The sequence below is a fragment of the Tiliqua scincoides genome, chromosome 4 (assembly GCF_035046505.1).
Source record: "Tiliqua scincoides isolate rTilSci1 chromosome 4, rTilSci1.hap2, whole genome shotgun sequence".
NCBI classification, from domain to species: Eukaryota; Metazoa; Chordata; class Lepidosauria; order Squamata; family Scincidae; genus Tiliqua; species Tiliqua scincoides.
In genome coordinates, this window is record NC_089824.1 from 112,626,108 (window position 1) to 112,642,780 (window position 16,673).

At 47.0% G+C, this 16,673-nt stretch overlaps 1 protein-coding gene across 1 annotated transcript in view; it reads right to left on the reverse strand.

Moving 5' to 3' along the window:
* Positions 1 to 16,673, reverse strand: part of ASTN1 (astrotactin 1) — a 319,088-nt gene that overhangs the window by 127,781 nt on the left and 174,634 nt on the right. Inside the window, exon 7 of the mRNA XM_066624531.1 lies at positions 12,635 to 12,802. Coding sequence (XP_066480628.1) covers positions 12,635 to 12,802 — 168 coding nt within the window. The remainder of the gene's footprint in view (positions 1 to 12,634; positions 12,803 to 16,673) is intronic.

Sequence of the window (16,673 nt, forward strand, 5' to 3'; positions counted from 1 at the left end):
TTGGCAGGTGAAAAGACAAATCCAGATATCTGGTTTCAGATAAAACCAGCAGAAAGTCAAAATGTGTCATATCATTAAAAGAAATTAAGGGCGCAATCCAAACTGTGCTCACAGCCAGTGCAAGCGCCAGCCTGGGAGGGTCACAAACATGCTGAAAAGCACATTTGCGCCTCTATGGGAGACAGCTGGGCCGGTGCAGGGACACATACTGGCCCACAGAGGCCATATTCAGCCTCTGTGCCAAAAGGGACAAGTAAGTATGTCAACGTAAGGGTCTGGGGGGGGGCATGGGGAGTCAACATAAGGGTCTGGGGGGCATGGGGAGGGTGGGGAGGAAGTGGGAGGGGATGTTTTGGGGTAGGGGAGGGTGGGTGGCTGGTGTTCCTGGGGGCAGGTGAGGAACAGGTGGCGGGCCCGATCCTAGCCCCATTCCTGGGCAGTCTGGGCCAGCCCTCTATAGGTGGCACGGATCCAAGTAATTCTATTGGGGCTGCTGCGGTGTTACCGGGTTAAGGAGAATTATTTCCCATTGCCCTGGGCTGGCCTGCAGTCATCCCCAACTTGCACAGGATACAGCACAGGCCTGCCAGCCTGCCTGTTCCAGTGCAAGTTAGGACTGCGCTGTAAGAGAACAAGGGAATAGGATGGAATTTACCTGGCACTTAAAGGATAATAGAGGAAGTGTAACGATGAAGAGTCCCATAACTCAGGTGTCATTCAGAAAAGGCCCAATCTCCAGTAACCATCTGCCTAACCTACGAAGTTGGCAGCATCTGGAGGAGGGCCTTTGAAGAAAATGTCAGTTGGTCAAGTTCATAGCAAGTATTTCAGCTCTCAGGGTCTTAGGCCACTTTATGTCCAGATTAGCACTTTAAATAGAACCCTGAAACAAATTGGCATTCTGTAAAGTACTTTGAGCATTAGCATAAAATGTTTATGGGGATCAGTCTCAGTTAAGCATCTTGCCACTACATTCTGCACCAGTTGCTATTTCACAGTGCTTTTTAAAGGCAGCTCCATGTATGATTATAGTAATCTAATTGGTAGATGTTGGATGTTGGTAGAATGTGGGTAACAATAACCAGACTTGGATCACCTTATTCTTTGGCTATGAGGGTTCTACCTAGACTAGGCTCTTAGGCCCAAATCCTAACCAACTTTCCAGCACTGGCATAGCTGTGCCAATGGGACATGTGCCTCATCCTGCAGTTGGATGGCACTCACAGAGCCCTGCTCAAAGTAAGAGAATGTTTGTTCCCTTCCCTCGGAGCTGCATTGCCCTTATGCCGGTGCTTGAAAGTGGGTTAGGATTGCACCCTTAAACTGTGTGGCAGCCAACTCCATCTCCAAGTGTCTGTGGAACACCTAGAAGAGGTGTGCAAATCCAGGGAGGGATAGAAACCTGAGCCAGGAGGTATCTTTCACCTCTCACTAGTCAAGATGCCCGTGGGTTGAATGCCCTCTAGCAGAGAATTGCAGAGAATTGCTCATTGCTTCATATGTGGGAGCAACTGCTCCCCAAGCTGACCCATCAGACCAACCTGATTTGGGAAGAGCACCATCTCCTCCTAATAGTGTTTGCCTGTGTGTGTGCTCTTCAATGCCATTTTCAAATGCTAATGTTGACTGAGTGGCCCAGTCTAGGTATCTCTATGCATAGCAGTAGGCTGAATGCACATGAATGTACAAGGATCTCTAAACACCGTGCTATGGTACAGATGATTGGTGATGAGTGGGAAGCAGATGGCAGAATTGGTTTAAGAGGGGATGAACAAGTTTGAGAAATAATTGCCTAGAAGTTTTCTGTTGGTTTGAAGGGCCTGTGCTGTCCCACCCATCCATCTTCAAACAGCTATTTTTAGTGGTATAGTGAATGAGGAGCTGGTGCCTGGTTTGAGGTTCAAGTCCAGCCTTGCATGACAGCCTTGCATGCATCCAACATGACAAGCCTTTGCTTGACAGAGCAAAGAGAACCAGCCATTGTCTTTGTGGCAGACACAGTGTCTTTGCCTGGGAGCTGGATCAAAGCTCTAGAGCAGGATGCAGCCCACTGAAGCTTTTTATCCAGCCTTCAAGCCCTTTGCTGCTGAGCAGTGGTAAAGGGAGCACTGCTAAAAGGGTGGCCCAAATGATAATTGGGCTCTCACATATCTTGAACTGTGATCAAGATTTGCATATTTTCTCTTCTGTCATTTGCAGCTAATGAGTTCCTAAGTGAGAAAAAAGTGCTTAATTCTGGTTATGACCTGTTTAATGACATCACTTTCTGCCTAATGGCATCACCTCAGGCATCATGAATGCTATTCCACCGGGGCTGTATGAAATGAGTTTGACACCTCAGTTTGATTGAGAGGTAATTGTCCTGAAGACAACTAGGATCAACACAACAAATGAGGTCAAGATACAGCTAAAAGAACAATAGGCTCAGAAAAGCTCTTCTCTTTTGTTTGTCTGTTTTTAAGGCTTTTTTCCAGAACACTAACAAAAACCTGTGAATCTGGAAAGAACCCCCTCACGAGAGTGTTTGATGTCCTCCATCTGAGAGGCCTGCTGGGGTTGGCAGCTGCCATGGCAGATGGCTGTGAATAAATGGAATGTCAGCTTGGTAGTGGAATGCAGACATGGCCACAAAAGTGAATCTCAGCTGCACAGGAAAGAAGAGGAACATGTTTGGAACACATGACAGAGATGTGAACAAGAGGAGAGCTGCCTAGTTTCTGAAGACTCAGGGCACAATCTATGCAGGTCTACTCAGAAGTCCTATTGAGTTCAGTGGGACTTGCCCCCAGAAAAGTGTGGTTAGGATTGCAGCTCAGAGGGGGTGCAGTCTGGGACCACATGGGTGCTACCTGTCAAAGAAGGGGGTGGAGGCTGGCAGTTTAGTGTTGAAGCGATTGCAAGGCTCCTCTAGCTGATAACATATTTCCAATATAAGAGTTCTCAGTTTTGATCCCTGACATCTCCAGCTAAAGTATCTCAAGCAGTAGGTGTCAGGAAGGATTCCTAAAGGAGGCCTTGGAGAGCACATGTCAATCAAACTACTAGATGGACCAATTATCCCACTCTTTATAAAACAACTTTATAATGGACTTTTTTTGTTAACCTGTGGAGGGAATCAAGGAGAACCAGGCTGTCTGAAAAGGTCCCACACACAATGAACTTCACAACCAAAGCATGTTGGGACAGCACAAGTGGAACTCTGCATGAAGCACTGCGTGGCCTCCATGGGATGAAGTATCTCCTGGGACAATTTGCCAAGGTAAGACAGAGCAAGTTAAGCATCTGTGTGAGGAGAGGGAAGAGGAAAGGGGAAGAGGAGGAGGAGAAGATCTTACCTGAGAAGACCAACACTTTTCAATCAGATAGAAGGGTGGGAGGGGGAGGAACTAGCTAACAGCGTGCTACTGCATGAGCCTCTGCATGAAGCAGCACATGGCCTCCTTGGAACGAAGTGCCTCCTGGGACCAAGTGCCAAAGTAAGAGAGAGAGTTAAGCATCTGTGTGAGTTTAGCAGCAGGGTGAAGAAGCCAGTGCCCCAAACACTGCCCTTCATTTCCCTTGAGAAGAGGGGCAGCAAACCAGTATAACCTTTCTTAAATCCATAAACAAAAACACAAAACTATGCTGTCAGACAGCCTGCAGCAGGTTGGGGAGTACTCAGTATTCTGCACTGAGTGTCACATGTATGCCTCTAGGCCAGGGGTGCTCAATACGTCGATCGCGATCCACCGATCGCGAGGCAAAATGAGTCGATCGCAGGCTTCTCTCCTGTCCACACATCCCTGGAAGTGAGCCCCGTTGACTCTACTGGGGCTGACTTGTGAGTAGACCTGGAGAGGAGCCGCTGGCAGGCTTCTCTCCCGTCCACGCATCCCTGGGAGTGAGCCACTCCCTGGGAGTGATGCTCCCTGGGAGTGATGCATCCCTGGGAGTGAGCCCCGTTGACTCTACTGGGGCTGACTCGTGAGTAGACCTGGAGAAGAGCCACTGGCAGGCTTCTCTCCTGACCACGCATCCCTGGGAGTGAGCCCCGTTGACTCTACTGGGGCTGACTTACCTTTCCCGTTTTTGCACTGGTATGTATGGAGATTCCCCCCCCCCAACTTCCATCTGTTGGTTCTGTGTGCAAGGGGTTTTGCACTGGTCTTGCTGTGATGTCTATATAGAGATCTTCCCTCCCCCACACCTTTCCCCTGTTTTTGCACTGGTCTGTATAGAGATCTGCCCCCCCCCAACTTCCATCTGTTGGTTCTGTGTGCAAGGGGTTTTGCACTGGTCTTGCTGTGATGTCTATATAGAGATCTTCCCTCCCCCACACCTTTCCCCTGTTTTTGCACTGGTCTGTATAGAGATCTGCCCCCCCCCCAACTTCCATCTGTTGGTTCTGTGTGCAAGGGGTTTTGCACTGGTCTTGCTGTGATGTCTATATAGAGATCTTCCCTCCCCCACACCTTTCCCCTGTTTTTGCACTGGTCTGTATAGAGATCTGCTCCCCCCCCCAACTTGTATTGGAATCAAGGAAGATCTGGTGAGGAGGTAGATGTGGTGTCAGCAGTGGCCCCTTTAATGGTAAGGCCTGGGCATCCAGCAGAGTGTGCTGCACAGCTGCAGCCACTTGAAGGCAATAGGGCCCTCGGGGATATAAGAGCACCTGAGGCAGGAAGGGCTCCACTTATTTATGTGAGTCAGCCTTTTCCTACATGAAGATCATTAATGACTTCCATGGTGAAGATCCACCATGACTGATGAACATTTGGAAGTGTGCTTGAGGCTGGCTGTCAGCAGCTACTGTCCGGACTATGCATCCTTGGCTGATTCACTTCAGTGCAAGTCATCAAAGTAAACTCAAGTAATTACAAAAAATGTTTATAGTTAATTATGTTGTGTTGTGCAATATTGGCTCATGCGGTTATGCAAGGTACACCAACATACATTGTACACATAAATGTTATATGTTATGATGGCGCAAACATTGTAAAAAAACTCTGGTAGATCTCCGGGCCTTGCTGGGTAGCTCTTAGCTACCCAGTAGCTCTCAAGCCAAAAAAGTGTAGCTCTCAAAAAAGTAGCTCTCGAGCCAAAAAAGTGTGAGCACCCCTGCTCTAGGCAGTGGTGGACCTCCCCCCGCCCCACTCTGGAGGAAAGGTCGGTGAAACACCCCCCCCCCCCCCGCAGAAGATGCCACCCTCCCTACCTCTGGAGTGTGACAGAGCCTTGCGCAACCTTGGAGCTGAATGGGGAAACCTTGAGAGGCTTCCCCGCAGTCTTAAACTGCACATCTGAAAAACCAGAAGTGCAGTTTTTGACCGCATCGGGAGCCTCAAGGAGGCTTCCCATGCAGTGTGAGAGGCATGCTGGCCCAGGGCCTGGGGCATTTGTCCCGTTCATCCAGCACTGAGTCTGCTGCTGCCTCTGGGGAATTAAGTCATGGGTGTGTCCTCAGTGCAAGGAGCTCCAGGGACTCAAGGAACGGGTCTGCTTCCCTGAAGCATTGGTTGCTGATCTGGAGAAGGATAGGCAGGCAGAGAGGGACCACCATGAGATTTCTGGGGGTGTGCAGGCGTAATCCCACCCTCAGGAGAGTAGCTCCCCAGCTGCTGGGGTAGGAAGTCTCAGGGCTGGAGGATGTCATTCTGGAGAAGTGGGAAATGATCCCCTGGGGGGGACCCCTTCTTCAGGGGTTGGGCCCATATCCAGTCACACTAAGGATACTCCTCGGTGGGAGAGGGGTCAGGGGCTTCTTGTAGTGGGTGATTCAATTGTCAGGAATATAGAGAGGGGGTCTGCGATGGATGTGAGGACCACATGGTAACTTGCCTGCCTGGTACGAAGGTTGCGGACATCACGTCTCATCTAGATAGACTGGTAGAGAGTCCTGGGGAGGAGGTTGCTGTTGTGGTGCACATTGGCATCAACAACGTGGGGAAATGTAGCCAGGAGGTCCTGGAGGCCAAATTTAGATTGCTAGGAGGAAGCTCAAAGCCAGGATCCCAAAGGTAGTGTTCTTAGAAGTGCTACCTGTTTCATGCGCAGGGCCTGCTAGGTAGGTGGAGCTCAGGGGTCCTAATGTATAGATGAACCAGTGGTGTCGGTAGGAGGGGAACATTAAATTTGTTACACCTCTTTAAATTTGTTAGGCACTGGGGAACATTTTGGGACAAGCCAGACCTGCACAAGAGGGACAGGTTTCACTTGAACCAAAATGGAACCAGACTACTGAATAAAGTCTAAGGAGAAATCTGAGGACCAAGAAAGGCGGTATAGAAATACCTGTATTATTATTATTACTGGCACATAACATTAAAAAGGTGGCAGAGCAACTTTTAAACTTTCCCTTGGGGGAAAGTGGACAGTAGTCAAGGAACATCTGGTTCGGGACTCCCCATCCCTATGGAATGAGGATGGGGAGGTCAGATAACAACAAGGTAGTAACAGAGTGGGAATTAAAACTGGAAGCATGATGGGATGCGATAGCCGGTCCAGAAGAATGAGAGGCTGCAGGGATAAAGGAGCAATTAAGCAGCCCACCTTGGGGGGCTTGGGTAAACAAGTGTTTTTATGCAAATACCCAAAGTCTCTGAGCAAAGATGGGGGAACTGGAATGTTTGGTGGCTAGGGAAAACATATAGTGGGTATAACAGAAACATGGTGGAATGAGAAGAATTAGTGGGATGCCACAATTCCAGGCTATAAATTCTATAGGAGGGGCAGAAAGGGGCGTGTTGGAAGTGTGGTGGCCATCTACGTTAAAGAAGGGGTGTGTAGTGGTTTGGGAGGTGGACTTAGACCTGGATGATCCAGGTTCAAATCCCCCCTCAGCCACACAGCTTCCTGGGTGACCTTGGGCCAGTCACTTTCTCTCAGCCTCACCTACCTCACAGGGTTGTTGTGAGGACAAGAAAGAGGGGAGAAGCAGCTGTGTAAACCGCCCTGAGCTCTTTGGAGGAAGGGCGGTATAAAAATGTGAAAAATAATAAAAATAATAATAAAATAAGTAGAGACTGAAGATGGGTCCGACTCCAGCATAGATTAGCTGTGGGTTAAATTACCAGGCTTGAGGAGCAATGTAATACTGTGGGCATGTTATTGTCCGCCAGACCAAAAACCTGAATGGGACCTTGAAATGAGGAAACAGATCAGAGATGTGTCAAGGAGAGACAGGATAGTAATCATGGGGGACTTCAATTATCCTCATATCAACTGGGTCAATTCGTGCTCTTGGTTATGAAAGAGATAATGGATTTCTTCACTTGCTAAATGACTGTACCTTAGAGCAGCTAAGAAGCCCACATGAGGACAGATGACTCTGGATTTAACATTGTGTGGTACTCAGGATCTGGTAAGAGATGTAAATATTACTGAGCTGTTGGGGAACAGTGACCATGCAGCGATCTCTCTTGCCATGCATGTCAGGGGAAGAGTGCCAAGCAAATCGGACACAAAAACTCTTGACTATCAAAGGGCAGACTTCCCCCAAATGAGGAAAATAGTTAGAAAGAAGTTGAAAGAAAATGTAAAATGAGTCGAATCTCTCCAGATTGCATGGAGGCTGATTAAACCCTGCCATGGTAATGGAGGCCCAGCAGAAGTATATACTGCAAAGGAAGACGTGCTCGACTAAATCTAGGAAAGTGCCAGCATGGCTAACGAGCAAAGTTAGAGAGGCTTGTAAAGGGCAAGGAAGCTTCCTTCCATAAATGGAAATCTTGCCCTAATGAGGAGAATAAAAAAGAACATAAACTGTGGCAAAAGAAATGTAAGAAAATGATACGGGAGGCCAAGAAAGACTTTGAGAAGCATATGGTCAGCAACATAACAAATATAACATCAAATAACAAAATTACATCATAACAAAAATTTAACAAAATAATAAAAATTTCTTCAAATATGTTAGAAGCAGGAAACATGCCACAGAAGCAGTTGACCCTCTGGACGATGAGGGAGGGAAAGGGGAGATAAAAGGACACTTGGAGATTGCAGAGAAATCAAATGAGTTTCAGGCAGATACCACTCCCTCAACGGTTCCTCCTGACAAAGGAATTAATAGCCCAATTCTGAGCTGCCTGGCGTACGGGGCTGCAGCGGAGACAGAAATGCCTGCCACCGCATCCTGCACGCTCCAAGCAGCCACCGCCTCCTCCTCAAGAGAAGGGGACTTTTGTCCCCTTCCCCCAGGTAAACTGAGTAGCCCTGCAATGGGGCTACTCGATTCTACAGCTACCACAAGATCAGCGTAGAATCAAGAGCCTTGGTGTCGGGCAGCCAGCCTGACATGGTGGCTCTGAAACTGGTGGAGTGAAGCTCCATTGGTCGCACCTCCCTCCCATCCCCTCCCTCCCCCAGCATGTCTCTTCCCTGCCCTCCCTCCGCCTCCCCCCCACCCCGGAATGCCTCCTCCCCGCCTCTCCTGCTCCCCACCGGCGGAGTACCAGCACTAGGTCCCGCAAATGTGCCTTACGGCACATTTGCAACAGGGCATGCCAGCAGTAAGCCAGCATGCACTCCTTACGATTGGGCCCCAAATCACATACAGGTTAAAAGAGAAGATGTTTCAGACCTAATTGACAAATTAAAGATCAGTAAGTCATTGGGCCCAGATGGCATCCACCCAAGAGTTATTAAGGAACTGAAGAATGAAGTTGCTGACTAAAATATGCAACTTGTCCCTTAAAAATGCCACAGTACCAGAGGATTGGAGGATAGCAAACGTCACACCAATCTTTAGAAAAGGGAAGGATTGGGGACCAGGGAAACTATAGGCCAGTCAGCCTGACATAAGAACAGCCCCACTGGATCAGGCCATAGGCCCATCTAGTTCAGCTTCCTGTATCTCACAGCGGCCCACCAAATGCCCCAGGGAGCACACCAGATAACAAAATACCTCATTCTGGTGCCCTCCCTTGCAACTGGCATTCTGAAATAGCCCATTTCTAAAATCAGGAGGTTGCACATGCACATCATGGCTTGTAACCCATAATGGATTTTTCCTCCAGAAACTTGTCCAATCCCCTTTTAAAGGCGTCCAGGCCAGCCATCACCACATCATGTGGCAAGGAGTTCCACAGACCAACCACACGCTGAGTAAAGAAATATTTTCTTTTGCCTGTTCTAACTCTCCCAACACTCAATTTTAGCGGATGTCCCCTGGTTCTGGTGTTATGTGAGAGTGTAAAAAGCATCTCTCTATCCACTCTGTCCATCCCCTGCATAATTTTGTATGTCTCAATCATGTCCCCCCTCAGGCGCCTCTTTTCTAGGCTGAAGAGGCCCAAACACCGTAGCCTTTCCTCATAAGGAAGGTGTCCCAGCCCCGTAATCATCTTAGTTGCGCTCTTTTGCACCTTTTCCATTTCCACTATGTCTTTTTTGACATTCGGCGACCAGAACTGGACACAATACTCCAAGTGTGGCCTTACCATAGATTTGTACAACGGCATTATAATATGCTGTTTTGTTCTCAATACCTTTTCTAATGATCCCAAGCATAGAATTGGCCTTCTTACTGCCACCGCACATTGGGTCAACACTTTCATCGACCTGTCCACCAGCACCCCAAGATCTCTCTCCTGATCTATCACAGACAGCTCAGAACCCATTAGCCTATATGTGAAGTTTTGATTTTTTGCCCCAATGTGCATGACTTTACACTTACTGACATTGAAACGCATCTGCCATTTTGCTGCCCATTCTGCCAGTCTGGAGAGATCCTTCTGGAGCTCCTCACAATCACTTCTGGTCTTCACCACTCGGAAAAGTTTGGTGTCGTCTGCAAACTTTGCCACCTCACTGCTCAACCCTGTCTTCAGGTCGTTTATGAAGAGGTTGAAAAGCACCGGTCCCAGCACGGATCCTTGGGGCACACTGTTTTTCACTTCTCTCCATTGTGAAAATTGCCCATTGACACCCACTCTCTGTTTCCTGGCCTTCAACCAGTTCTCAATCCATGAGAGGACCTGTCCTCTAATTCCCTGACTGTGGAGTTTTTTCAGTAGCCTTTGGTGAGGGACCGTGTCAAACGCCTTCTGAAAGTCCAGATATATAATGTCCACGGGTTCTCCCACATCCACATGCCTGTTGACCTTTTCAAAGAATTCTATAAGGTTCGTGAGGCAAGACTTACCCTTACAGAAGCCATGCTGATTCTCCCTCAGCAAGGCCTGTTCGTCTATGTGTTTTGTGATTCTATCTTTGATGAGCCATTCCACCATCTTACCCGGTATAGATGTTAGGCTGACCGGCCTATAGTTTCTGGGTTCCCTTTTTAAAGATGGGTATGGCATTTGCTATCCTCCAATCCTCTGGCACTGTGGCCGTTTTGAGGGACAAGTTGCATATCTTAGTCAAGAGACCAGCAACTTCATTCTTCAATTCCTTAATAACTCTTGGGTGGATGCCATCAGGGCCCGGTGACTTATTGATCTTTAATTTATCAATGAGGTCTGAAACATCTTCTCTTTTAACCTCTATCTGACTTAATTCCTCGGTCAGGAGGGGCCGTTCGGGCAGCGGTATCTGCCCAAGGTCTTTTGCTGTGAAGACAGATGCAAAGAACTCATTTAATTTCTCTGCCATCTCTAAGTCTCCTTTTATCTCCCCTTTCCCTCCCTCACCATCCAGAGAGCCAACCACTTCTCTGGTGGGTTTCCTGCTTCTAACATATTTGAAGAAGCTTTTATTATTCCCCTTAATGTTGCATCTGTTCCGGGTAAGATGGTGGAATTCCTCATCAAAGATAAAATCTTAAAACACATAGACGAACAAGCCTTGCTGAGGTAGAACCAGTATGGCTTCTGTAAAGGTAGGCCTTGCCTCACAAACCTTTTAGAATTCTTTTAAAATGTCAACAGGCACGTGGATGCGGGAGATTCTGTGGATATTATATATCTGGATTTTCAGAAGATATTTGACACGATCCCTCCACAGTCAGGGAATAAGAGGGCTAGTCTTCTCATAGATTAGGAACTGGTCTGAGGACCAGGAAATAGAGAGTGGGTGTCAAAGGGCAATTTTCACAGTGGAGAGAGGTGAAAAGTGGTGTGCCTCAGGAATCTGTCCTGGGACCGGTGCTTTTCAACCTGTTCATAAATGACGTGAAGACAGGGTTAAGCAGCAAGGTGGCCAAGTTTGTGAATGACACAAAACTTTTCCAAATAGTAAAAACCAGAAGGGTTCGTGAAGAGCTCCAGAAGGATCTCTCCAAACTGAGAGAATGGGCAGCAAAATGGCAGATGTGTAAGTAAGTGTAAAGCAGCGGTTTTCGAATTCTCCGGGAGTTTGAAAACCACTCTAAGTTCTTGTGGGGATGGGGGGGAGGCAGCAGGGGTGGGGGATGGCAGCGGCGTGATTCCCAGGATCGCGCCACTGGGGCTGCAGGGGCTTGGGTGCACTTACCCGAGCCTCCTGCAGCCTCCCGGGGTGCAGGGAGCCCTGCATGACCTTCTGCAGGGCTCCCCACAGCTTCAAAATGAATGTGGAGTGTTTGTGCTCCACTTCCACTTCTACCTCCTTGCTACCTCGTCCCTGCCTCCTCGCTGCCCCCGCCCCTTAAGGGAGCAGAAGACAGGGTCCACAGGCTGGGGCGTCACAACGCCCCAGTCTGAAAAGCCCTGGTGTAAGGTAATGCACATTGGGGCACAAAACCAAAGCTTCACATATAGGCTAATTGGCTCTGAGCTGTCTGTGACAAATCAAGAGAGAGATCTTGGGGGGCTGGTGGACAGCACAATAAAAGACCCAATACGCGACAGTGGTAAAGAAGGCTAATTTCATGCTTGGAATCACTGAAAAGGTATTGAAAATAAAACAGCCAATATTATAATGCCATTGTACAAATTGATGGTAAGTCCACACGTGGAGTACTGCGTCCAGTTCTGGTCGACACATCTCACAAAGGATAAAGAGGAAATGGAAAAGGTGCAGAAAGGAATGACCAAAATGATTACTGGGCTAGGGCACCTCCCTTACGAGGAAAAGCTACAGCGTTTGGGGCTCTTCAGTCTAGAAAAAAGGCACCTGAGGGGGGACATAACTGAGACATACAAAATTATGCAAGGGAAGGGTAGAGTGGATAGAGAGACACTATTTTCCCTCTCACACAACAGCAGAACTGACATCCACTATAATTGAGTGTTGGGAGAGTTAGAACAGACAAAAGAAAATACTTCTTTACCCAGTGTATAATTACTCTATGGAACTCTGTGCCACAGGATGTGGTGATGGCATCTGGTCTAGATGCCTTTAAAAGGAGATTGGACAAATTTCTGGTGGAATAGTCCATCACAGGTTACAAGCCATGATGGGTTTTAGAAGTAGGTTTTACAACCTCCTGACGAGTTTCAGATGGATTTTACAACCTCCTGATTTTAGAAGTAGGCTACCTCAGAATGCCAAATGCAATGGAGGACACCGGGATGCAGGTCTCCTGTTGTATTGTGTACTCCCTGAAACATCTCATGGGCTACTATGCGATACAGGAAGCTGGACTCGATGGGCTTTTGGTTTGATCCAGCAGGGCTATTCTTATGTTCTTAAGATAACTTGATGGTGTTCTCCCAATTCTCTCAGCAATGCATGTAGAAACAAACGCTCTCAATTCCCACAGAGATATGTCTGTGTTCATGCTACACCCACCTACCAGTTTCAGGGTCACATTCATGTTCACAGGGGTCAAGAAGTCGTCGGGCGCACAAGTCCAAGGCCCATGGCCCACTGGAGTTTTGCTGGGAGAAGAGAACCACCTGGGCAGGGTTCAACCAGTCACTTGCATCCATCTGGCTACCCTCTAGCAGGATAAATCGGCTCCCTATAAAGTATGCAGAAATTGGGGGGAAATGAAAATATTTTCACTTGTGAGGCCTAAATCAACTCTTCCCCCCCCCCTTTCCCCACTACTGGTGCAAATGCCGGATCACTGAAAATGCAAAACACAAAAAATGGAGATGAGCTATAACTTGATAACAGAACAGGTGCTCTTCATGCCAAATGTCCCTGATTCAATCCCTGACATCTCCAGGAAGGACTGAAAAACCCTGGAGAGCTGCCACCAACCAAGACAATAATAAATTAAATCAGCCAGTGGTCTGACTCACTATAAGACAACTTCATGTACATGCACAGAGAAGTGGACTAGAGCACTGTAATGATAATGAGCATTCTGGTAGATTAGACAGGGATGGCTTCACGTGTAGGACACATGACAGTGGTCCATGCACAACCAACATTTGAGGCAGCAAAGTTTCACTGCCACCTCTCAGGGCCTATAGGGGCTATTTACCAAGAATGGAGTGAGAAAGCAGCAACAGTGGACTGTCTTCTTCTCTTCAGTGCTATTTTATCATTCCCAAATGTCTTGGCTCCTGACACTGGAGCATCTGGGAAACTGGTAAGTAGTGCTGGGAAAGAAAGAGTGCTGGCTGGCTTGGCAGATGATCGTGAGAATAGTGAAAAAAGCAAACCATCCTCTTTCTTCCCTTGGAGCCATTTTACAAATCCTGGATTCCCCCCTCCCCCATGATGCAGCATAATGGGTTAGAACTTCTGGGAGTTGCAAAATGACACTGAAGAAAGAAACAATGATCTGTTTCTGCCACTGCTCCCCACTGACACCTGGTAAACAGCCAAGAGCACAAAACAGGAAACTTGCCAGGAGGCAATGGGAAGCAGGCAGCAGCTTGCATACACAAATCTTCCTTCAGGATACCACCTGCAACCACAGCAGCAGCAATCAAGGAGGACTGTCAGCCATTCACTGCCTAGGTAGCTTTTCTAAGCAGGCACCATTAATGGTGGCCAGCTGGGAAAGCAAACCCAGAACTAGGGCAGTGGATGGGTTAGAGTCCTCCTTGATTATCACTGCTGTAGCTATGAGTGGCAACATGAAGTAGGACTTGAGTCCATCTGCAGCATTGTTCCCTGGAGCTGGAGGGAAGTGGGAGGACTGGCATGTACTTGCACTTTCCAATGTATGGGGGGAAGTACACAACTGGGATGCTCTCGCAGGGCTTTTGACTCAAAGGTTGGCATCCCCAATGGCTTTACTATAAAGCAACAGAAGCAGTAACAGCTTTAGACTTAATGCATCACAACACACAAAGAATTTCTCCCTCTCCAAACACTTCCAATCCTATCTTTCCTTCTCAAAGAGCAGTTGGTTCCTCCATTTAGCAGAACAGAACATGGTTTTCACAGTTCACAGTTTCATCTGGTGTTGTTGGTTTTTTTTGTTCATTCTCTGGAAACACTTATGGAAGGATCTCTGTTTCATCAAGGACAGGGTCCACACTTTCCCAATGATCATTTGGAAAATCCAGCCCCTCAGCATCCCAGGGGAACTGAGAGATATGGAGAACTTTGTAGTACAGGTTGAGCCTCATTATTCGCATGGGTTCCATTCCAAGCACTCAGGTGGATGGCAAAAAACACACTATAGCTAATCAGTTTAAAAAACAAAGTTTCTTTGTTCCAGTGAGTTAAAAACAGCCTTGCTGACCTTTGTGATGTAACATAAGAGTCATTAAGAAGACAATCCACCAATCAGTCCTCCTCCAAGGCTTAGAAATGTGCTTCACTCAGTCCCTCCCTTCACCAATGCCAAGTGATCACCTTTCTTGTTCAGGGGGAAGGGAGGGGCCGGCTGGAGAAAGAAGGATTGCTGGATTGTCAGTTAGCTTCTCTCTCTCTCATTAAGGAGGCTAGTGTTAAAGGACTATTCAGTTTTAAAAACTGATTTTAAAGGGATGCATTTTTCCCCTTTTCCAGGGATCAGCACATTCCTTCTCATTTGCAGGGGCCATTTGTGTTGAGTCAAATCCCTGTATAAAAAATCTGTGTTTAAATAGGCTGGACCTGTATGTTTTTCCATCCCATCCTACAGAAATAGCTGAGCACTTATGAAATGTTGCATTCCCTTTGCTCTGTGCGGTGTCTTCTTTTTTTTTGGGGGGGGGGGGAGGGAATCCTTTCTTCTTGCTAGTAAAAATGAGAAAGCAATTCCTACAACAATGTGTAGGAAGGGTGAAAACAAAGCAGATCTGAAGTAGCTACAATAAGGGGAGGTAGCAAGATTGAGCTGAAAGTGAGGGAGTAAGTACACTTGTTATCACAAATTTCACAAGAAACCACAGGAACCACAAAATCAGCTCAATCACCTCATTTTTCCTCAAAATTTATCAACATATCCCACTGCCTAATTTTTCCTCTCAGACCAGTTTCAGCTGCCAAAAATCTGACCTTCCTGTTCACTTCCACCTTCTGTTCGCCTACTGGACAGCCTTAATCCAGTTTGATAATTGCTTTTTTCAAGTCACTCCTATCCTCACTTGTTTAACTCTTACTAACAGCACAATCCTATACATGCCTACTCAGAAGTAAATCCCACTGTGTTAAATGGGACTTCCTCACAGGAAAAGTGTGTAAAGGATTGCAACCTAAGGTGGTCAGCTTGAGTCTAAGATGTCCCACTTTGCTCTGCAGGTGGGGGCCCTCATAACTGAATGCACCTCCATAAAAGAACCCACACAAGAAAAACCCCTGCACATAGAAAAGTATCTTACATGACATCTAATTTTCTATGTGCAGGAACTATTTGGTTGTTTGTTTTTAGTATAGAAGGAACTCTCAGTCATGTGGCACAAACACACCCACACACAAGTTTATTACCTCAGGGACAACTAGCCATTATTACATTAGCGCTGGGCTCCAAAGAAATGCTTTTATTGGCTGTTCATTTACAAGGTTAGTTGAGTGTGTTGCTATGCCTTTTCCCACTTTACCCACTTACAAGCAGAAGGTGAGGAGGCCCAAATTTGGCAGAGATGAACATACCCAACTCCATATTTTCATAGGAGAGCACGTGTTCCTCCAGTCTGAAAAGCCAGAATGAGCATTCAAAAGGGAAGATTGGGGCCTCTAACCCCATAAGCCATGCTTTCTGCTTGGCACATATCTAAGCACAGAGGAAGGCTTTAAAATATGCAGCTCCTTACTTTCAGGCTGATAATAAGCTAACTATGGGTATTTCAACTATGGGTTCACAAAATGGGCTGTGGAGAATTTTAATGGAGCCCAATACCAGACGTAACAGAGGTAAATACTGCATTGCTCCTACATAATATTAAGTATTTTATTTCTTAATATTCAGAGCAATCTTCAGTCAAGTCAAGTACTTCAGAGCAATCAAGTCACTTCACACACATTATCAATAGTTCTTAAAATTGCTTAAAAAACTAGGTCAATATTATTCTCATATTGCTGGTGGTGGATGGTATTGTGAACTGAACAACTGTGATAAGATTGTGGCAGAGACAAAAGTTGAACTAGGTATCTCCCGGTTCACAACTGAGGTTCTCAAGTCAAGGATTTTGGAATAGTATATGTGGGGGCGGGGGGAGGTGGGAGTTAATTCCACTGAACCCTTGTAAAACCCTATGAGGTAGATTAGGTTGAAATATAGTGACTTGCTCAAGACTACCCAGGGACTTTCAAAATGCTTCCTGGGCCATCGGTTTGCTCTGCTTCTGCTTCCTTGTCTCAGGTGGATTGGCTCTACAGCAGGGGTGCTCAATAGGTGGATCGCGATCTACCGGTAGATCGCGAGGCAAAATGAGTAGATCACGGAGCCCTGTCTCTCCAAACTGTTAATATGTCAGTTTCGTCTAGTGACTAGACGAAACTGA